Genomic DNA, 23,026 nt, shown 5'->3' with positions numbered 1-23,026 from the left:
AAAAGGAAGGGTAGGAGGGAGGGCACGAGGGCTCGAGCACGAGTTGAGCCCTGGGGAACAAGGGAGCGAGGGTCAGCGTTGGTTGCCTCTGTCTTCCCCCTTCGATGTAACTGGAGGGAGACACAGGGGCTGGGAGCCTCCAAGGGGCCTGTAAAGCTGCTCCTGGCGCCCCTGGCGCTTCCCGCTTGCTCAGAGCACGTTCCCCGCTCGTGCCCCGGCCCGGCCGGTCCCGGCCACGCGGGCGCCCGCCCCGCGCCTGAGCCCTGCCGCGCTCAACGCACTGGTGGCGCTCCCCGAGCCGTCAATCAGCCGCCCTCCCGCCTTCCCATTGGCTGCGCTGTGCCTGTCCCTTTCATCAGGCATAAGCCAATGGGTAGGCGACGTTAGACGGGCCGCGGGGCGGGCCTTTCGTTCAATTTTCCCATTGGTCGATTTTTGCCATTGGCCGCCTGTGCCGTGTTGCCGGGTAGAACCAATCCACGGAGGAGGCACTGTGATTGGCTCCTGAGATTTGCGCTTGGCTCGTGACGATTGGGTGGGTAAAAGAAGAGGGGCGGAGGGAAAGCGCTTCCCCCGCCTCGCTTTCTCCCCCGCTTCTGCCTCCCGATTGGCTGAGCCGCCCGCCAGGCAGATTTTCCCATTGGCCGGCGCACGCTGTTGCTAGGCAGGCTTCGCCGCGCGCCGGGCGGAGCTCCCTCCCTTCCGATGAGTCGGCGCTGAGGTCCCAGTCAGCGCGAAGCGCCCGCCGCTGCCGCCGCCGCGAGCCCGCGCCGAGCCCCGCCGCCGCCGCCCGCCCCGAGGAGCCGCCGCCGCCTCCCCTCGCCCCCGCCCCCCCGCGCCATGGCCTCGGCATCCGAGTAAGTGCGGCCCGCGCGGCCGCCCGCCGCGCTGCAGGCCGCGGCCTGGGCCTAGGCTTGGGCCGCGGCGGCGCTGGGCCCCGCTGGGCCTCCGCGCGTGCCCCGGCGCCGCGCCGATCCCGCTGTGTCATGCAGGCCCCGGGGAGGCGGGGCCGCGCCGCGGCGGGGGGTGGGCCGCTCCCCGCGGGGGCCTCCGCGCCGGGGCCTCCCCGCCGAGTGTCGAGTCATGGCGCGGCGCGGGGGGGTGAGGCCTGGCCGGGCCCCGGGGCCTGGCCGGGCCCCGCGCCCTCCGTGCGCCGCTAGGCCGCGGCCCCGGGCAGCGCTTTGTCTCCGGGCACCGGCCCGCGGGGAGGGCCGGTGACGGCCGCGACGTGTCCCCGTTGGCTCCCCGCGGGCCCGGCCGGTGACTCGGCGCGCCGAGGGGCAGACATGTTGTGCCGGGCGGCAGCTGAGGCAGCTGCTCTGTTTTTCTCGCTCGCCGCTCTCCGTTCCAGGGCTGGAGATCGTCTTTCACGTGCCTCAAAAACACGAGCTGGCCGATAGTGGCCTCTCCGCTCCCGTCCCATGTGCGCAGGCCACTTCCCAGGCCTTTGAGAGCAGGAAAAATCGAGCCTGAGAATTAATATTCCAGATCCAGTAATACTTGAAGTGACTTGCTGGCCTTGCACTGCCCGCAGTCCCTGTAGCGCCCTGTGTTTACTTTTCCTTTTCCTTTTGCAACTCCCGAAATTCGGACCAGCTCGCTCCTGTTGAGTCAGCCCCAGCAAGATGCGCCAAGAATTTAACGTCCGTGGCAGAGCTTGCGTTGGAAGCGATGGCCCCATCGCAAAGACGTCAACAAAAGTCACTCTGTAACGGGGAAAAAAGGAGGTTGGGCTGTGGGGGTCACAGTTGGCAGCCATCCAGCTGAAGGAAACGGGAGCCCCGTGTGTACCAGCACAGGAGGGAGCAGAGCGGGGCCCTCTGATCAGGTTTGCGCCTTCCCCCATGGACTGGCCTGAAAAGGGGGTTCGGAACTTGGCATCTCAGTCATAGGTACGAGGTCACGGGCTGTTCTGGTAGGTAGATGCCTCTTATTTGCTTTAATGGGAAAACACTTCATGTTCTTCTTTTTTTTAAAACTACCCACCTGCCAAAAGTAGTTCTGTTTGTAGTATAGCTGTTCAGGATTAAGTCAGTAAGAAACTGTTGAGACAGGATTGTCCTGGAAGCGAGTTCATGAGGAAGTCAGTTAACTAAGTCTCACTGACATACACGAGATGTGACCATTCACTTTCGTTAGGGAAGCTGAGATCATTTTGTGTCTGTGCGACTCTCTTTTCTGTATGGTTAGCACAGGCTACCAGAAAAATGTGGTTCCTTGCTTTGTATGGAGGTGTAGAGACTGGTAGGACAGAAAAATCACTAATGACAATGTATTTTATGTCCTCACTTATTTCTACTGTCCAGACCAACAGTTGGACTTTATCATATGTTGAACCAGGGATTCTCTGACACAGGGAAATGATGACAGGACATAAGTGGTAAAAAGTCATCCTGTTTTTCTCCTGCTTTCTACTGTCAAAGGGGCTATAGGACTGTTTTACTTGAGAAGGAAAGTGGACAAAGGATGGGAACTGGGAAGGGATGGTGGTTGGTGTTAGGGCTAGCTCCCATTCTCCCATTTAGTTTTATAGACAGGTGGGTCTTAGGTGTAAGCTTGGCCTTTAATTGTGGCCTCTGTTGAGCAGCGGGCTTAAAGCAGGCTGTGAATTTCCTTTTAGCCCTGAAACAACTCTGTAGGTGAAGGTTTTGTGTTTGGTTTGTTGAATGGGTGGAAGAAAGCAGGGGCAGGGAAAGGAAAGTGAGGGGGGACTGACCAAACACTTGAGTAGGTGAAAGAGATGATGATGTGAGGGATTTGGACCAGAGTCTCTCTGACAGAAATAGATGAAAACTCATTGGAGAGCTTTAAAAAATATCCAGGTTAGCTCTCTTCTGTGGCCCTTCACTGAAGCTTGGCCAAAGAGATCCACTATTTGTGGGCTTCCCTCTTTGTTTTCAGTTCAGCCTCTTCTTCCCTTAGGTTAGATGCTGGAGACAGGGCGAGGGCGGGTGAGATGCATAAATATGTTGTGCTCCATCCTCTCACTTACAGCAAGGGGACACCCCTGGAGAGAGTAAATAAGGACAACTGATGATAATATTTTATAGTGCTCCTGGAAGACTAACCAGTGCTCGTCTGCCAAAGTCCTTAAGTCTCCTCTTATGACAAATAACATCACATTCCCAGGGAGCTGGCATGTAATTTTTTTTTAACACCTTTGTTTCTTTGGCTGCAGAACTGTCAGATGAGTTAACTGAATTTGAGCTCATTCATTTAGATGCCTATATATTGTTTCTTGGAGACTCTTGTTTGATTTTAAGTTCATCCAAGTTCTTCAATTGCTTTGAGTGTAGTAATAAACCGAAAACATTAATGTAGACTTCGCTTCTTACTTGAGGAACTCTGCAGATTCACACTTCCTCAGTGTTAAAACCATTTTTCTCCTTAACATCCAGTAAAACTAAATGCACCTCTGCTGTCTTGCTGCATTTTGAAAGCCATTTGAACTGTTCTCCCACTTCTATACCACTTCCAGTGTTGAAAATTCAGGTCTGCAGGTTTTCACATGCTGCTGTATTCCCCTTCTGTTTGTTTTTATCTTGGTTCCCCAGCCAGTTTTTAGGGTCTGTGATAATCTCTGCATCCAGAGGAGCAGCCACTCAGTCTCAGTGACAGTTTGTGTAGCCAAAGCCTGGCAGCAGTTTCCTCCTGAAAGGCTTTTGGCTGCACCGCCCCTGCGCTGGGGTGATTGACATCCTCACTTGGAACAGGGTAGAGAGGAGTTTGATTTCCCTCTGGTGTCCCTTGCTTCCCATCTAGCTGCAGAGTTGATTCCCCGTGTCCAGGAGCTAATGCCGTTGCAAGGACCTTACAGGTAGTTTTTTATTTTTATCTACTGTTCCACCTGTAAGCCTGATAATTTATTAGTTCAAAATAGTTCATGGCTCTGCTAATTTGGGGGGCAAGTTCTTGACCTTCCGAGGCTCTGCAAAATGCTTTTTTGGTTGCAAAATGCAACCCAAATGCTTTGGGTAGTGAATGAGATTCATAAGCTCCTTTGTAGGTGCATCCAGTGGCTTTTCTTGTGTCTTTTTGGGTTTAAGGGTTTCATGTGCGTGGATAATGGTCTGAATGGTTCACATAGCCACTGAAGTGGATGCATATTAATTTGTTACCTGTTGCACCCTCCTTTTAAGAGAGGAAAAAGGGAGGGCAATTCTGGAATGTTAAGTTTAGTAACTGCTAATTCTGTTTCCTTAAAATTATGTTGCCTCTCACTTGCAACATGTTACCTACGTTACTAGGGCTCGTGTGAGGTTTCCAGAAGGTTTTGAAGGATTCTGGCTGCCCTAAATGCCAGCTTGTTGTTGTTCCCCTTTAAGTGTCCCAGACAGGAGCCAGTATCACATAATCTGTCTTGGCAAGAGCTCAATCTTTAGGCTGCCATAGGGACCTCAGGTAACACCATGTTTTGTGTGTGTCATCCCTGCTTGCTGAAATGATGTAATTTTAAAGACACAGTGAATGTATGCACTGCTGCCACAGGCTTCATTCCACTGCTGGATGCTCCTACCTGCTTCTCCCACCTCGTCTCCTCAAGGTTTGATCTCTCCTGGTTATTTTGTCCCTATAGAGCTATGAGAAGCCACCGTGCACAGCCAGGAGCTTTGTCAGCAGAGCTTTCACTTCACTTTTTGTCATTGCTTGCCACTTCCTTAGGACAAAGGAAAAATTTCATTACTTTTGTCAAAATCAAGCCAAACTGTGCATCATTTTCTCTTGTGACCTTAGTTGTTGGTACTTCTGGACTACTTTGAAACAGCCCACTATCTAACAAGGGAGGTGAAAGTTTTGTTTTGCTCTTGCAGCTGGCTAGTGTGCAGCTTTGAAGAGCTCCTCAGGAATCCATGGGTTCAAATTCTTCCTTCTTTTATCAAATAAGTCTTGTAGTGTGTTTGACTCAGAAGGAAATGAGTTAATTATCTTTCCTACATTTTCTTGCCATTTGCTTTTTTCCTTTTGGACAAGGTAAATGAATTGGCTGCTGTGGTTTACAGAGCTAGAGCTGCAGTGACTTCTGTGCAGGTTTTGGAGAAATATCCCCACATCCGCTTGTTTTTCATGAGCCCTTGACTATTTCTACTGGATTGCTAGGTTTTTAACTAATAGACCTTGCCAGGCTAAACTCTTACAGCTCCTCCTGTCTGGGAAGCTGCAGCATTGTGCTTTAATTCCCCTATTTATCTGGGATTTGACACCAAATAGACTTAAACTCTTGTGGCGGTTACAATGGTGGGGGTTACATGTGATTTCAGATGAGTCTGCCTAATTCTTTTAGGCAAAACATCTTACAGTCAGCAACATCTCACTGACCACTTCTTTTCATGGGCAGATTCCCGGCTGTTTCCGTTTGAGGCTAGTAAAGTAGCTAGTGTTTACTCTCAGAAAACATTTTCTTTTGAACTCCTGGAACTGTTGCCTGGGAAGAACATTCTCCTTTGTCTTACAAATGGCTGTACTTTCCAAAAGACCAGATAACAAAGACGTGAAGACCAAAACAGGGGGTGGCAGGAGAGGAGAGGGAGGAGTGATATCTAGGACTCCTCATACAGCTCTAACTCCTAAGTTTTGTTTTCTCCTCCAGCTCTAAAGCAGATGACTTATCGACTGCCATTCTGAAGCAGAAGAACAGGCCCAATCGGTTAATTGTTGATGAAGCCATCAATGAAGACAACAGTGTTGTGTCGCTGTCCCAGGTGCGTCAGCTGTCGAAGCAAAACCTTGATTGTGGCTAACATGCAAACTGCTGCTGCTCTGTGTTATCTTGGAACATAACTTGGCTGTGTGAATCCAAGTGTTTGTCAGAATAAGTAAGTCAGAATAAGAAGCTGCAGCAGGTACAGGTGAGGGAGACGAGTTGCTTGTTTTCTAACACTTTCATGGAAAAATATGCTCTGCTTCTGAACTTTCAGTGTTTAGCCAGAGTTGAGGCTTATTCTGCCTTCAAGACTCTTCTCTTGTCCAGCGCAGTAGGATCTTTCAGGATGTAATTCTCCAAAGTCCAGTAGCTCTCCTCAGATACTTAAATTTTACTTTGTCAAAAGTTTGTGCTAATGTTGTTGTTGCTTACAGGCAAAAATGGATGAGTTGCAGCTGTTCAGAGGAGACACTGTCCTGCTAAAAGGCAAGAAGAGGCGAGAAGCAGTCTGCATTGTCCTCTCAGATGATACCTGCTCAGATGAGAAGATTCGCATGAATAGGGTTGTTCGCAACAACCTGAGAGTGCGCCTGGGGGACGTGATCAGGTGAAGAGGGGTTTGCCAACTGTTACCTATCCGTGGGTTATGAATTGATTCAGTGGGTAACAGAAACGAGAACTACTCCTGTGTCTTCTAGAGAGGTTTTTGTGTGTGTCGTACATGAAGGATTTGAATACAATTTACTTTTGTATGTGTTGTATGTGTGTGTACACAGATTAGTGCTAAAAAAGGGACTAGCTTTTCTTGAACACCCTAACTTTTCATGAACTAACTTTCACAAGCCTAAATTCTGTCACTAAATTGAGCAGTTTAATTATCTAATCATTGGCACATTCTCTTCCCCAAATTGACATTTTCAGATGAACTCACATTTTTTTCCTGTCTGTTAGAACAGAAACCATGAAAAGCATTAAGCAATATTGTGACTGATCTTAAAATGCCATTACCTCAAGCACCCAACGAGTGCTTGCTCTGTGACAGCAGAAGTTAAAACTTGCTGGAATTGAGTGACAAAGCCAGGTAGCAGTCAAATACCAAGACAAAAATCTCACCAAAGAATTTATGTCTTCCCATTTTTGTTACAAAAATAAAGTTAGTAATGCTTGCAAAAGTATCACAGGAATTTTGTTTTGCAACACTTGCAGAAAGGAGTGAGGAAGAACTGAAGGACACATCTTAAATCAACAAGAATGTTCTTCATGGGAGACGGGCTTTGTTCTGTGAGGAAGCAGGGTGCGACTTAGGAACTTTGCTTACACGTGGAAATTCTGATTTGCAGGAGGCTTTTCCTCTGAGTGTTTTATTAATCTGGACTCCTACATATGTGTTGGGAAAACTGGTGCCTGGAGTTCCTAGGGTGAGATGAAGAAAAATCTTTAAATGCAAAGTGCATTTCATGTGGGCTTTGTAGAGCAGTTGAATGAAGTTGTTGAACCACTATTTCTACCACTAGAAAAATCTACTTTTAAACACTAGTGTAGCTGGAAGAGAATAGTGTTTTGAGACAGACTGGCTATATTTGTGTGTTTAAAATAAAGGTAGATTCTTACTTTAAATTGATATGAGCTGGTTGCTGTTGGAATCATTTCTAGTGTGACAGTTCAGCTCCTGTCCTCCTCTGCTGGGTCTGTGTCTGTAGTGGTTCTGAGTCTTCCAGATGTGTTACCAATTTTCTTAAATGTATTACAAGGGTCAGGTATCTTGTGTGCCTGCTTGCCCTCAAGATTTTCCTTGCTGATATCTAATTACTTGCTGTATTTATTTTCATGGCTTGTCCTCTGCCAAAACAGGTTCATGCTTTAATCACTTTCTGTCTGTGATCTCTCAGCTTAAGACACCCTTATGAAGTGGTGTCTTTTTCTTACCCCTTTTGCTGTAAATTCTTAGGAGCGAATGTGCTAGAAAGCTCTGTTAAGAGTGTCTAACAAAGCAATGTATGGAAAGCCTTTGCACTTTCAGAGAGCTGTAGTTCTCTGCAAACCTTATTTTAGCTGGCAAAGCTGGTTTGAGCTTTTTGCCTCCTTGCAGCAGTTTGCTACTTTGAGCTATTGCTACAATAATGTGCTGGCCCACACTGTAATATAATAACTGGAGTGTTTTGAATAGAAAAGGAGGAAGGGGAGCCTCTGCAGAGTGGGACTGACAGGTATCTAACTGCAAGCTGCAGTGACTGGTACTGAAGGCCTTTGCTCATAAGCAGGGGTGGCAGGGGGGCTGTTATACATGAGAGATGAAGAAAAAAAGGATTTCTCCCAGTTCCCTGTCTCTAACAATTGGTCCAACAACAGCTTCTTGCAGGAATAAAAGGTCACTGGTGACTTTCCCAGCTGTTCAGGGTGCGTTAAGCTGTTTGGGATGCATTAGTCAACTTGCCAACATTGTCTTGGTCAGGAGAGGGAGGCTGCAGAAGAGCAGGATGTAGGAAAAGGAGTATGAATCTCCAGCAGTTGTACAGAGTGCTGAAAGGACTAAAGGAAAATGCAGAGCGTGAAGACTAGTTCTGCCACAGGGATGTGTATTGCCTTAGGTCTCAAACAGGCAGGAGGTCCTACCAAGGCTTTGGAGAATCCTTACTGATATTTGTACTGGCTTGGGAAGAGATATCCCATGTCCTTCCCAGCCGAGGTGCTAGGCTGGCGTGATGCAGCTAACCAGAGTTTTCTTCTGTTGCAGCATCCAGCCTTGCCCAGATGTGAAGTATGGCAAACGCATCCACGTGCTGCCGATTGATGACACAGTAGAGGGGATTACAGGAAATCTGTTTGAGGTCTACCTCAAACCGTACTTCTTGGAAGCATACAGACCCATCAGGAAAGGTAAGGGCATCTCCTGGGTTGTTCCTCATGACAGTGGTTCTGGTCCAGTCCTAAGACTGATTAAAGAGAAGCTGTAGAGCCATGCACAGGTCTCTGTGCAGCTTTACAGTGGTGTCTGTAGAACAGGACTCTGCTGGTATTTGTTTGATTTCTTCTGACCTTTAGAGAAAATTGAAATATTTGCTACTGAGCAGCCTGATGACTCTCCTGGATTTTTTTTTTTTTTTTTTTTTTTTTTTTTTTTTTTTTTTTTTTTTTTTTTTTTTTTTTTTTTTTTTTTTTTTTTTTTTTTTATTGTTGTTCCTTTTACTGTTTTTGTAGCATAGGATGGGAGAGAGTCAAAAGGCTCAGGTAGAACAAAATCTGTGCGTCTGCCCCTGTATTAGTCCGTTGTTCAGATATACCAGCTGGCACTCTGGGTAAATTGTCTGCCTCTATGTAATTTTAATTAATAACTGAGAGTGTGTAGGAAAGCCAGGTGTGCTTTTTAGAGTTGTGCTTGTAGCACTTCTACTGCAACAAGTGAGTCCTAACAAAGTATAATTAGAAGTTGAAGTTCTCAAGCTGCTTTAGCCCAATATAGCCAGGAGCTGCAGAGTGCAGCGGACTGAAGACTAGGACATCCAGGGCTGACCTTCCCTTTACCTGGCTTCATGCAGGCCGGAGCAGCCACCTGGAAGTTGTATATTTGGTAAAATCATAACGAAAATGTAGACAGGTAGTTGTTAGAGTGCCCTTCTAGGGGAAACAGGCAGCAGTTACCTCCTGTTAGCACAGGGCACTGGGAACCCACGTGAGATAGTTTGGGGTTTTGTTTTATAAATGAAATAAAATGGCAACTCACCATTTCAGTCTGGCTTTGATTTCTTCAGTCTCACTTTTTGTTGTGACTTTTGTTTGATATTTCATGTTCTGTTATGTCTCTGCTGCCCACTGGAAGCAGGCAGCTCTCCTTTAAATCAGTAGCCAATTATTAAAGGATACAGGGAAAATAGAGACGTTGTCACTTTAGCCTTGACCCATATACTTAGCTCCTTTATTGAGGCTGCCTGCTTGTCAGTCTGTGACCAGGGAGATGACTCAAACTCAAATTGCAAAACAACTTGAAAATTTTGTTTTTCTAAGCTCTACCTGAACTATTTTTAGGAAGTTTTTCTTTCCTTAAAAAAAAAAAAAAGTTGCAAAACAGTTAAATTGAAAATAAATGGAAGCTAGACTTGATTCCCTGCCTTCAACAGTGTTTGGTATCAAGGCAGAGAATTCTTTTCTCTTGTTTGCTTTGCTCTGAATGAAATTTGAGAACTTCACCTGTTAGAGAGCCACAGAATGCTCAAGTAGTCACGGTGTCTGCAGTTTCTGCATATAAAGCACAGACTAGTGGTAAAACACCAGCAGCATATGCTTGTGTAACCCACTTTTTATCTTCTGAGATTGTGGTAGTGCAAAGTTGGACGTTTTGCAGACGCTGCTTGCAGCAGGCTACTGAAATATGGGGGGTTTTTACAGGCGACATCTTCTTGGTGCGCGGAGGGATGCGTGCGGTGGAGTTCAAAGTGGTGGAGACAGATCCGAGCCCCTACTGCATAGTGGCTCCGGACACCGTGATCCACTGCGAAGGAGAGCCCATCAAACGAGAGGTGAGTGAATCCTGCCGTGCAACTCTCCTGAATCCACTTTGTCCTCCCCGAAAAATGCCTGGAGAGGACAGTGTTTGCACTTCCTGGTTTGGCATTTTGCTGATAGGATGCAATGATTAGAAACCTTTGGCTTCAGGATACGATTTCCCAAAGTTAGGTGGAGAAGTGTGTTTCCTATGTCCTGCTCTCAGGTGCTGAGATAATACTGATGCTAAGGTTTTCTGAGGTGGTGTGGTGGTTTGGCCACAGCAGATTTTGCATCTGTTTTGAGATAGCTGATGATGGACTTGCATGCATCTTTGAATTCAGCAGTTGCTTTCAGCCACAATAGCAAGAATTTATGGTGTTACTGAATTTCAGTCCTTCAGAAAATAAAGTGCATTTTTTACAGGAAATTCTTATTAGGAAATTTCCATTAGATAGAAGAATATTTCCACAAAAGGGTAGTCAAACCCTGGAGCAGGGTCTGGAGAGAGCAGCCTTCAGCCTTGATGAGATCAGGCAGTTCCAGGTTTGCAGAGCTCGGACTGACATCCCTGAGGTCCCTTCTTAGGTGATTTTATGGTTTTAATGTGGCCTAATGTTTTGCAGTAGAGATTTGCAAAGCCGTGACACAAATGGGTGTTGTAGAGCTGTTTTGGAAGTAGAAGTTAAAATTTGGTCTTATGTGTCTCTCTGAATCTTAATCTTAGCTACTCTGTTCAAGTCAGTTCCTGAGGAAAACACCCTGTATGAGAACCCTGTGGTAGCCAGGACCATTTGAGCAGTTACACTGATGTATACTTATTCCTTAAACTATACCTGCTATTTCCTTCTGAGCTTCATTGTCCATTTTTAACTTGGTTAGGGATATTAGAGGGTCACACGGCTCGTCTCGGACTAATGTCTCTGGGGAATAGGCCTCTCAACACAGACCAGCATTCAGAGGATGGGTTTCTCTCAGTCTTGTAAAAGCCTAGAGGTGTGTGCAGCTGGTCCCCACTGTGTGTCTGGGAAGACAGAGTTAAGAGTTGCTGAATACTGCAAGAAGACTCAAAAATAGGAATTGCAGAGTAAGAAAAAAATGGTAACAGGCAGAACTTGGGGCTTGTCCCCTTTCTAAACCAGAATCGCTTTGTGATTCTGCGCTGCTCTCTAAAGATTCCCGGGTTCCGTGTTCTGGGAGGGATTGAGCTATTGTTGTGTCCCTCGGATGTTTAATATGTCTCCTTCCTGCTAGGATGAGGAAGAGTCACTGAACGAAGTGGGCTACGATGACATTGGTGGCTGCCGGAAGCAGCTGGCTCAGATCAAAGAGATGGTGGAACTTCCCCTGCGACACCCTGCGCTCTTCAAGGCAATAGGCGTGAAGGTAACGTGTCCTGTGGCACCCTGTGAGTCATCTTGCCTTTGCTCAAGACTGTTGATGTAGGAGGGTTATGAGGTATTGGAGGGATAGGAATAAATAACCCGTGATTATTTCCCCACCCCCTTCCCTTTTTCTTCTTGCTGATATTAAGAAGCTTTTGCCTTTGATGGCTTAGACATGGAATCAAATGCTGGAAATGCGTGAAGCAGAGTGATGCTTTGAATCAGCACTGTCAGTTATTGGCAAGCTGCTTGTTTCTGTGTCATGCAAACCAGGAAGGATGTTGATAGTAATACTGGAATGGCAGCTGTTGCATGAGCTTACATCAGAATTTTGGATGTGCTTTATCAAACACCCTCCAGTTTCACTGTGAAGCTACTTTAGCATTTGGATATTAATCTCCTAAATCCCTTGGCTTTGTCCTCAGCCTCCCCGTGGGATTTTGCTGTATGGACCTCCTGGCACTGGGAAAACACTGATTGCCCGAGCAGTGGCCAACGAAACTGGGGCTTTCTTCTTCCTGATCAACGGTGAGTTTTGTGCCTTCTTTGGCCACAAATCTTTGGCTAAATCTTCCACATAGCTCTTGATAATGACTGGAGCTGATGAGACTGTCAGAGACATGTCATCTCCTTGAAGCACCTTTGTAATGCAGTGAGCTGGAATCAGTCTGCCTGGGTGTTGTAGGGAGAGTTAGGACATTATGGTGAATTTATTCTATGTATATGGGTGCATAACTCTCTTCTGTCACTACCAGCTTGTTTCATTTGCACAAGAAGATGGTTTGTACTGCATTTTATTTCCCTCAAATAAAGCACAAGAGCTGCTCTGCTTCCCATAATATTAATTGGGAGGAACTTCTCTCAGAGGTTTAACGAGGGCCTTGGTGCTAATTGCAAGTGAGAGAACCTTCTGTCACCCTTGTAGCAGCTAAGATAGGTGCTGGTTTATGGCCAGTAAGGACCAGATTCTAAATTCTCCTCACTGCTTTTCTGTCTCCTTTTATAGTCAGTGCTGAAATGACTTTGCTGCAGTCAAGATATACCTACACTTTTGTGCTAATTTCAGTTACACAGGCCCCTGATTTCAGTTGCATAGACCTGCTAGGGCGAAAGCAGAGGAGTGTATTACACAGTGCAGGGGTGATCTCAAGGCGCAGGATGCAAGTGGGCTGCTTTTAAGCATATGCAGCCCTTGAAATGTGCTTCCTAAGTGTGCAGAAGGGACCTCTAGCCTTTTCCTTAGAGACTTGCCCTTCTGTGGTATAGTAAAAATAATGATGTCAGAATTAATGGTATATTCTTTATCTGCCAGTCCCAAACCTAGAGCCTCAGGCAGTGTTTAGCACAGGACTGGTAGGAATTGGTGAGTTACTTTTAATGCAAGACTCTGAGGACAGACCTGCAGCAGTGGTTCTGCAGCTAGCTGAAGTCAGCTGCCATCAGTGCTCTCCTGAGGGGCAGATTACTTTTCCTTGGATCTTTTAGAAGCCGCTTTTTCCTCATAACCATTTCCTCATAACCTCCTGTCATCATGGGGGAATAAATGTGTAAGTCTGCATTTGTGTTTAGCATTTGTAGGAGATCTCAGGGGATTGTCGCCCTTCCTTCTGTGTTTGATAGGTTCGTAGAGGATCCCTTTTGTTATTTTCTGAGAAAAAAACTTCTTTTTTAAGTATTTATGGGCTCTTACAGAGGGGAATATCTACCCACATAGTGCAAGCCAGAGACACTCAGTGGCTTGCAGCTTTTTCCTTCCCAAATCCAGAAATTCATCACTGTAATTTGGTGATTTCTCTTGAAGGCTGGGCCGGGCATTAGCAGTGTGTGGTTGCACATTGCAGAGAAGCTCATTTCAGTGTGAAACAGGGTAAGGAAAGAGGCATCTAGGTAGCTCACTGAGTGCTGACAGAATAAACTGAGAACACCAGAATGATGGTAATGTATCCTGTCCTTTCCTGTGCAGATACTAATGTAGTGAGAAATTGCTTGTTGATGTTTGCTTTGGCCTAAGATATAGACACTCCCATGTGGTCTTTGTACTTAAAAAAATAGTCGTCAGCTGTATGCTGAATTCGTGCTGTATTTTGTAGGGCCTGAGATCATGAGCAAGCTGGCTGGTGAGTCTGAGAGCAACCTGAGGAAAGCCTTTGAAGAAGCAGAAAAGAATGCTCCTGCCATCATCTTCATTGATGAACTGGATGCCATTGCTCCAAAGAGAGAGAAGGTAAAGCAAGTGCTGTGGCCTTAGGTCCTTTTTGGGAGTGGCTGATGTGAACCTAGGCTGATGTGAATGTAGGGAGGAAGGGGCCAAGCTCTTCTCAGTGGTGGCCAGTGACAGGACAAGGGGAAATGGATATAATTTGAAACACAAGCAGTTCCATCTGCATGTGAGGAAGAACTTCACTGTGAGGGTGACAGAGCCCTGGAACAGGCTGCCCAGGGTGGTTGTGGAGTCTCTCAAGGTCTTCAAAACCCGCCTGGATGCCGCCCTGTGCTCTGGGTGTCCCTGCTGGAGCAGGGAGTTTGGACTAGATGATCTCTCGAGTCCCTTCCAACCTCAACCATTCTGTGAGTCTCTGAACCTCAGCATTTGAGCATAAGAATAAAGCAGAGCTAATCTTAGCAGGTCAGTCAGATTCAGCACGTGGAGTGCTACAGATCAGTAGGTTTCACGATAGCTTGTGGTTGTGATGTCCATGTTCGTGGTGCAGGACTAGCTGTTGTGTCGTGCTGTACTTAGTCCTGCTGTTGCTTTCTCTCTCCATAGACACATGGAGAGGTGGAACGTCGCATAGTGTCCCAGCTGTTGACCCTTATGGATGGATTGAAGCAGAGAGCGCATGTGATCGTTATGGCAGCTACCAACAGACCTAACAGCATTGACCCAGCACTCAGGCGATTTGGTAACCAGAATTGCTGGCTTTTCTGTGTATTTGATGCTTTCTTGCAGATTATACTGGGAGACCTTGAAAAGATTCAGCAGAAATTAATGTTAAATAACTTCATATACTGTGGACTTGTCTCTCCATGCCTTGTTTGGATTTTTTTTCTAGACTTCTAATCTTGGGTATTAATTTCTGTACTTTATTAGGTCAATACTTGTAGAAATAGTGAAATACTTCGACATAAAACGGTGTGGTTGCCTCTATTAAATGAGGCTGTTCCGAGACACACTGCAGGAGTAAATGGCTACCTAAGGGGTGTTTGTGCCTCGGGTTGCAGTGGGCTCTGAAGTGTCCAACTTCTCCAACTGAATTTCCTAGAAATGAGTAACTTGAGGTCGAAGTTTTCAAATCTTCATAATGCGAGTGAATGTATGAACAGTTTATAAAGAATAAAAGAGCAGAGCAGTCAAGCTTTCAGAAGAGATTAACCTCTTAAATGTATAACTAGCCATTTGAAAACACAGCTATGGCTAGAGGTAAATGGCTGGTACCGTACATAATATTGCAGTAACATGTTTGCTTCCTTCCCTCCCCTCAATTATTGGGGCTGTTTGTGCTTTCACCACTTTGAACAGCACTCTGAGCAGTACCAAAGTTCTGGAAAATCTGTCTCTCAGTATTTGCAGACACTTACTGTGCTGAGGATGAAAAGGTAGAAATGAATAAAAATGTCTCATGGTATGCTGATTATGGGAAGCTGATTTTCCCATAAATAAGAATTGAAGGCAATTACTGAAACAGTGATTCCGTGTTCTGCACACTTGGACTCTAGTGAAACCCATACTCTCAGTTTTCTCAAGTGTCTAAATCCTTTCTTCCTTCTCTGATCTTGCTTTGCTTTTTTGCTGATATACACTGCAGAGAAACTCAAAGCTCTGTCAATTTCTGGAATTATAATGTTTTTGATGTGTCATTATCTGGCTCAGTGGGAGGAAGGCAGCAACTGCAGCCCCTTCAGTTCAGGGTCAGCAGCTTAATGTATGTTTAAGGTGTGCTTAATGTGTGTTTAATGTGTGCTCCCCAGGTCGTTTTGACAGAGAGGTAGATATTGGTATCCCAGATGCCACTGGACGCCTGGAGATCCTGCAGATCCACACAAAAAATATGAAACTGGCTGATGATGTGGACCTGGAGCAGGTGAGTGACCTGCAATTGGGAAAGCTGGTCTCTGTAAACAGAAGCTCCTTATGCTGTGTTTAATAGTAGAAGAGTAGTTATGCTTTGATCATGGAAGAAGAGCAGTTCATTTAAGAGGGCATGAAAATGGGTGAATGTGTGATCTGGGGCTTCCTTCAACCACTTTACAAGTGACCAGAAGTCCTCAAGCACTAGTTAAACTAGCATTTCTGAGGGAAACAAACATCTGTTCGGACAGGAAGTGCCTTTCTGATTTTTTTTTTTTTTTTTGCTTGCCTTCTCATAATAAATAAAAAAAGCAAGCTTGAAACAAGCTGCTGAGTTGGGTGCAGCTTAAGTGCATGGTAAGACTGGAGCACATGTAAACTGGATGGTTCCTGTCACCTCTGTCCTGAATTACTTCAGTTCTCCAGACAGTCTTTCTGTACCCTGTCTGAATTCCCCTTGCAGCTTTGATCTCAGATACAACAGCAGTGTCTCTGCTGGTAAATGAGTGGCAGTCTTTAATTAGAGCACTGATCTTCTTGTCCCCTAGGGTTTATTGTACCTTTGAGTGGGTGACCAGAGCACGTGTTGCCCTTGAGGATCGCTTGTGTCCCAGTGAGTCATGGCTGATGCTCTGCTTTCAGGTGGCAAATGAGACCCATGGCCACGTTGGTGCTGACTTGGCTGCTCTTTGCTCAGAAGCTGCTCTTCAGGCTATCAGAAAGAAGATGGATCTCATAGACCTAGAAGATGAAACCATTGATGCCGAAGTGATGAACTCTCTGGCCGTGACCATGGATGACTTCAGGGTGAGGAAGGAGGGCTGCTCTTTTTCAGGTGCAATGCCCAATTGCAGGTTTGAAGGAAGTGACCATACACATCAGAACTCACGTAATGCCTTCTCTTCCCATGGCAGTGGGCTCTGAGCCAGAGCAATCCTTCTGCTCTCCGGGAGACGGTGGTGGAGGTGCCCCAGGTTACCTGGGAAGATATTGGTGGTCTAGAAGATGTAAAGAGAGAACTCCAGGAGCTTGTACAGGTGAGAACTTCTCATAGATCTTTGCCTAGATAGGCCATAATAATAAAAAGCAGAACTTTTTCAGATTCCTGTTTGGGTTAGGAATAGGGTAATTTCAGAGTTTTGGTGGTATTTTTTGGCTGTGGATTGGAATTTCCCTGCTGTTTGCTCTCAGTGGCAGGATGCCTATACAGGAAGGCAATATCCAGCTTTTGTCAGTTGGATCTGCACTGACTTCCTTCACGGATGTTCTGCTTCATGCAGAAACTGTCAGGACGGTGCTTCTGCTACTGTTACGCGGAGGCTATCAGTGGGGACACTGCCAAGAGTCCCCAAGTTAAGTAGTGTTAGAAAGTGAATGCAGCTTTTTATGCAGTGACCCTGTGAAGGGCTTTCTGTCAGTGCTACACAGGGACAGGGAAGCATTTGGGGAGCCTTCCATGAAGGTAGAGGCTGGGGCATACTGTCAAAACCCATTTGTTTGCAGTTTCTCTTACTGCTGTAGGAATATCCTATCTATGAATAAAATAATCTCTTTTCCTTTCTTATTCAGCCCAATTTTTCTGGTATGAAAATCATCACCTTAACTCTGGCCTTGTTGCTGGGGATACGTGCCCACCTCAAAGACACCTTGGCTGTCTTTGGGGAGCAGAGCTGAATAGATGAGCTAATTAGTTGTTCCCTTTTGCTTCTGCAGGGCAGAGTGAAACTGCTCAGCAGGGGTTAAGTGTGCTGGGAAAGTACTGAAAATGATACTTGGTAAATTGTATGTTTAAGGCAGCTTTACAATTTACCTGTGGTGCTTTTCAAGACGGTATTAATGTGAATACTACAGTAGCATCCAGAGGCAGAACCTTGTTTTTAACCCATCAGAAGTCTCGGGCATCTCTTCTGGTATAGGGCAGGGTCCAGGTCCTTTTTGGCTCATTTCAAGACCCTTCTTTCTTTCAGTATCCTGTGGAGCACCCAGACAAGTTCCTCAAATTTGGCATGACTCCATCCAAAGGGGTTCTGTTCTACGGCCCCCCTGGCTGTGGTAAGACCCTGCTGGCCAAAGCCATTGCCAATGAATGCCAGGCAAACTTCATTTCCATCAAGGGGCCCGAGCTGCTCACCATGTGGTTTGGCGAGTCCGAAGCCAACGTGCGCGAGATCTTCGACAAGGTGAGCGCCCTTTCTGCCCTCTTTGTGCTCATGTGCCCCACCACATGGCTCTGCTGAGCCTCGCTTACTGGCCTGGTTCCCTTTTGTTGTGTCTGGTGTTTCCTTATCTCTGCTGTGACTGCAGGCTGCTCTCCTGATGTTAAGAAATGAGGCCTTATGGCAACATCGTGTTTTCTTCCTTTTGCACTCTTAAATATTTAAGTGCCTTAGCAGGGGTGAAGATTAGGATGGGGCAGATATCCTCCAGATCCCTGAACATGTGTCCTGAAACCCCATGAGTCTTTTGCAGACCTGCAAAATGTCCTAAAAATTCTTGTACTGCAGTAAACTTGGCTTGGAAAGGAGTTCAGTCCCACTACCTGCTCCTGTTCCAGGAGGTACTGCATGAATCAGCTTGGGAATCCTTTATTCTTATAGCCAGGAATGGTGCTGTGAGAGCAAAGCTGGAAGGAGGGAGAATAATATGTTCGGAAGGGAACTTCGGAGGCCGTCCAGTCCAGCTGTTTGCCCAGAGCAGGGATAACCTGGAAGTTTGATCAGGACCTTGTGTAGTTTAGTTCTGAGCATGTGCTAGGGATGGAGAATCCACTATCTCTTTTGGCTGGTATACACATGTTTGAGATTTCTCTTTGTGAATTTTTTCTTTTCTATATTTCTAACTGGAATTTCCCTTGCAGTAGTTTGTGCCAGGTGCCTCTCGTCCTTTCACTGCACCTCGAAGCAGAATCTGGTTCCCTCTTCCCCATAACCACCTATTCCGTAGCTGAAGGCAGCAGCTGGATCCCCACTCCCCTGTGACGTGTCTGTCGTGATAACTGATACTTGTCTGCCTAAATAGCCAGCTGACATCCCAAGCTCTTGCAGGAACAGCTCTGGTCCAGGCACTGTGGCTTTGGCTCTCCCTCTAGGCACTGGAGTTACCACCTTTCTGCTTGGTTCTGAGTGCTCCCAGCTTTGGGAAACGCAGAGCGTTGTAAGGAAGGAGGTTATTCCAGAGCAGCTCCTCCAAGTTGTCTGTGAGGTAGCAGCACTCTCGTGCTCCTCGGAGCTGCTTTTAGGGCAGGCTTAGGGTGAAAGAGGTGTATGTCTCATCTGATGGTACCTCACGTGCAGGAACTGAGGCTCTTTGCTCCTTGCAGGCTCGCCAGGCCGCCCCGTGCGTGCTCTTCTTTGATGAGCTGGACTCCATTGCAAAGGCCCGAGGTGGGAACATCGGAGACGGTGGCGGTGCTGCCGACCGCGTCATCAACCAGATTCTGACAGAGATGGACGGCATGTCCACCAAGAAGAACGTCTTCATCATTGGTGCCACCAACAGGCCGGACATCATTGACCCGGCCATCCTGCGCCCTGGCCGCCTGGATCAGCTCATCTACATCCCCCTGCCTGACGAGAAGTCCCGGGTGGCCATTCTTAAAGCCAACCTGAGGAAATCACCGGTCGCCAAGGTAGGAGCTGTGCCCTGGCTGTGGTTGACTTGAGTTTGGTGCGTGTTTGAAATGCTCCTCACAGGCTTGTGACAAAGCAGGGGGCTGGGCATCAATGCACTCAGTGCAGAGCCGGGAACCCTTCAGCCTGAGTGATGGGAATGAAGAGATGGGAGGGAGGCTTGAGCTATAAACCTAGACAGGGGTGAAACCAGGTGTCAGTGACATACATTTACTGTGTGTGTACACACATGAAGTAGCACAGCAAGTCTTAATCACATAGCAGAGTTCTGCTTGTGGTGCAGGAACAGGAAAGCCTTGAACCAGTTACAGAAGATTCTGGTACTTTGTAAGAAAAGTAGATGTTGAAAGCAAGGAAGGAGGATGGAAGCTGAAGAGGAGTCATCACCCTAAATTGGTAGTGAGCTTTATCACAGGCAAGAGCCATGTGCCTTCCAGGGGAACGGGCAAGAACACACCTGATGGTGCTATTAATCAGAGCAGATGTCAAGCAAGAGCTCAGGCACTTTTATGTCAGACTTACCTTTTCAGGCACTGTCAGGGAGGAAAGCTGGAAAGGAGGTTGTGGCACTACTGCCTCAGTCAAAGGAAGAGGGTTGTTGGTCCTGTAAGAGGAAACGGCCACAAACTGAAGCACCAGAAGTTCCACAGGAACTTAAGGAAAAAAGTACACTTAAGGAAAAAAGGCAGCTGTGGCTCTTAACGGAGTCGTCTTGAGCACGGGAGCAGTGCAGCCTGCTGTTGTGTGTAGTTAACCCGTTCCAGACACGAGCCTGCATAGCTCATTTTCTAAAATTGGGCAGCATTAAGGTGGTACCTTGGTACCAGGAGGATCTAAAGGCACCCCTTTATCACCTGGGAATGTAAGGCAAAAAGGACAAGCCTCCTGGATTTTATTTTTTCCCTAGGATGTCGACCTGGATTTCCTAGCCAAGATGACCAATGGCTTCTCGGGCGCTGACCTGACGGAGATCTGCCAGCGCGCCTGCAAGCTGGCGATCCGCGAGTCCATCGAGAGCGAGATCCGGCGGGAGCGCGAGAGGCAGACCAACCCCTCGGCCATGGTGAGCGCGGCTCCCGGGGTTCGGCAGCTCCCCGGAGGGGCAGGAGGCCCCCGTGGCCACGAGAGCAGCCCCACGGGCTCCTCCTGCCCGAGCCAGGGGGCTGGGCCTCTTGCTATGGGCCGGGGAGACCCCGCTCGGGCACCTCCTTGTTGGCCTCGCTCCGACTGCCCCTGCAGTGGCTGTGACTCACTGTGTGCTGCAGTGTCCTCTCCGGCCTCTGCCCCGGCTCCTGTTGGAGCATCCCAGCCCCGAGGGAGCTCGGGGCAGGCGCCTCACCCAGGCCCTCTGTCCCATGCAGGAAGTGGAGGAGGATGACCCAGTTCCCGAGATCCGCAGGGATCACTTTGAGGAGGCCATGCGCTTTGCTCGCCGCTCCGTCAGCGACAACGACATCAGGAAATACGAGATGTTTGCACAGACCCTACAGCAGAGCCGTGGCTTCGGCAGCTTCAGGTAGCCGGGAGGGACGGGGAGGGAGCAGCCTCGCAAGCAGCATGTGGGGAGGCAGTCACCTTTCCCATCGCTTCTCCCCTTCCTGGTGCAGCCCCCAGAGCACAGGGCCGGTCTGGGCTGTGCCACAGGCCACTTGTGGCCGCTCTGCTAGGGCTCCTGAAGGCCACCTGCGCTGAGGAGCCCTTTCCCGTTAACACAAGCCATGCCTGGCAGCAATGGAGACCTTTAGCATGACGTGCTGCCCATCCCCATTTCCCCCTCTGTCCTACCTGGCAGTTGGGGCGGAGGGAGGGGAGCGCGCCAGGGTACGAGGGGGCATTTGAGCCACATCTCTCCCCATCTGCCCCACAGGTTCCCGTCGGGCAACCAGGGAGGCGCCGGCCCCAGCCAAGGCACAGGAGGTGGCAGCGGGGGCAACGTGTACAGTGAAGACAATGACGACGATCTCTACGGTTAACTCGCTGTCCTCGGTGGACCAAACTCCAAATCAGGCCACGTTGTACAGGGAAAATCCAATGTTCAGTGGACTCTCGGCTTCTTCATTCCTCAGTCAGAACCAGTGTAGCTGCGTGTCAGACTTTGTACAGGGAATGTTTTCTGCAAACACAAATCCACACCGATGTTCAGTTGGGAGGCAGACAGTGCATTAACCAGGAGGGGAACCGACTTAATTTCTGAGAAATTTCTGTTCTAGTTTATGTGGCAGAATCAGCAGCTTTAGCAAAGGGTACAACGCTAGCCTGTATTAAAAAAAAAAAAAAAAAAAAAAAAAAAAAAAAGCCAAAAAAATTTAAAAATAATAAAAAAATAATAAAAATCCCACAAAACTCTACCCATGTGCTGGCTGTTCCTTTGTGCAAGCTGTCTAGCTAATGAGACTGCTCTTCACTCTTAGCTTTTTAGGTTCATGTTAACAGCGCTGGCCGTTTCCCGTCGTGCCTGAAGGCAGGTGAGTGGGGGTCCGGGCTGTGCCTGGGCTCCGGTGCAGCCCGGCCTCAGCGGCGCAGGGAAGAGTGGAGCATCCTTGGCTCCGCTCTTTGATCCTCAGGAGCAAGAAGCAGCGGGGCTGCTCCAAGGGGCTTTGGCTGGGAGCTGCTCTCTCAGGTGTGGGGAGGCCTCTGCAAGGATTTATGCAAGAAACGAGAACTGCAGTGGGCGGCTGTGGGACAAGGAGAGTGCGGAGGTGCCTGCTGGCCTCTGGGGGCCCCTGCTCTGTGACAGCCTCAGCTACCGTGAAGTGCCCAGGCCCTGGGCTGGGGGCACAAGTAGGTGGAGATGGGATGGGCTCCATCCTCCATGGAGGCAGCTGGAGGGGAGGAGGGGGGGCAGAGGGAAGTGTCCCAGGAGCAGGTGGATGGGAGCAGCAGGGCTCCTTCCCTGGGCCTGGAGTGGGCAGCGACTGGGAGAAACGCCAAAAGCCGGGACAAACTTGGCCTGAAGAGCCAGAGCTGCCTGTAGGATTTGGGGGCAGCGCCTGCCTGATCAGCTGGCCCAGTTTCAGGGGCTGGTGGAGCTGCTGCTGGGGTGCTCGTCCTGTCCTCGCACTGCAGGGCCGCTCTCCAGCAAGGCCAAGGTCAGGGCTGCCGCTCGGCTCCCTGCACCGCTCGGCTCTTACGACCCCTCCGCTTGTCCGTGGCGCGGCTGGGAGGGACCCGGTGGCCTCTGTGGCTGCTGGGGTGGCTCCCACGTGAGGCACCTCGAGGCACCTGGGCTGCGTGAGGCGCCCTCACCGCAGGGCTCCGGGAGCGGGGGCAGCTCCAGGCCTGCGCAGCAGGGAGGAGAGCGGCGGCCCTGAGGCAGCGGCCGCTCTCGCGCCCACGCGGCGGCCTGCTCTGCCCCGGCACCCTGTGCCCTGCGGGCGCTGCCGCCGCCTCGGCCCCTGCTCCAGCAGCCCCGGCCGGCGCCAGGAGCAGGACGGGCGGTGGGGAGCCCTCATCCCCCTTCCCCAGCCAGCCCTGGGCCCCACCACAGAGGTGGCTCTTTTTAGACTTCATAGCTTTTAGTCTGTGAATTTGATTAATAATTTCCTCTGGGGTGCCGCTCCACGAGAGGCTGGCAGTCGTTTCACGTTTAACCTGCTTGCTTCAAACTGGCCAAACGGGGAACAAATGTCTGCGTGCGTCTATGCGGCTCCCCTTGGAGCTCGTGTCCCCTGGGAGTCACGTCCATGCCCTGTTCAAGCGCAGCATGGAGGGGCTGTGCAGATCCCGCAGCCCCCGGGCCCCAGCCCAGTGCTGGGGGGCAGCGGGGGGGCTGCAGCCCCAGGTTGGGGACTAGGGGCCGGTTTGTGACCCGGGGCCTCGGGGC

At 48.8% G+C, this 23,026-nt stretch overlaps 1 protein-coding gene across 1 annotated transcript; it reads left to right on the top strand.

Annotated features, from left to right (window-relative positions):
• Positions 1 to 699: 699 nt before the first annotated feature.
• On the top strand, positions 700 to 21,488 carry VCP (valosin containing protein). The gene is made up of 17 exons (XM_026039761.1): positions 700 to 857; positions 5,588 to 5,699; positions 6,076 to 6,248; positions 8,376 to 8,518; positions 10,025 to 10,155; positions 11,375 to 11,506; positions 11,931 to 12,033; positions 13,596 to 13,729; positions 14,273 to 14,408; positions 15,475 to 15,587; positions 16,217 to 16,381; positions 16,489 to 16,611; positions 17,542 to 17,754; positions 18,894 to 19,202; positions 20,111 to 20,266; positions 20,565 to 20,719; positions 21,071 to 21,488. The coding sequence occupies exons 1-17, from the start codon at positions 841 to 843 to the stop codon at positions 21,174 to 21,176; spliced, it is 2,421 nt and encodes an 806-aa protein (XP_025895546.1). The 5' UTR covers positions 700 to 840; the 3' UTR covers positions 21,177 to 21,488.
• The last annotated feature ends 1,538 nt before the right edge of the window (positions 21,489 to 23,026 follow it).

The sequence above is a fragment of the Nothoprocta perdicaria genome, unplaced genomic scaffold, assembly GCF_003342845.1.
Source record: "Nothoprocta perdicaria isolate Ctin4 unplaced genomic scaffold, notPer1 scaffold_10, whole genome shotgun sequence".
Lineage (NCBI taxonomy): Eukaryota > Metazoa > Chordata > Aves > Tinamiformes > Tinamidae > Nothoprocta > Nothoprocta perdicaria.
The sequence above is the reverse complement of the archived record's forward strand: the minus strand, read 5'-3'. Positions and strand labels throughout refer to the sequence as shown.

Coding starts and splice junctions, on each gene's coding strand:
- VCP (XM_026039761.1), top strand. Junction 11,507..11,930: donor TCAAGGCAATAGGCGTGAAG/GTAACGTGTCCT, acceptor CTTTGTCCTCAG/CCTCCCCGTGGGATTTTGCT. Junction 13,730..14,272: donor TTGCTCCAAAGAGAGAGAAG/GTAAAGCAAGTG, acceptor CTCTCTCCATAG/ACACATGGAGAGGTGGAACG.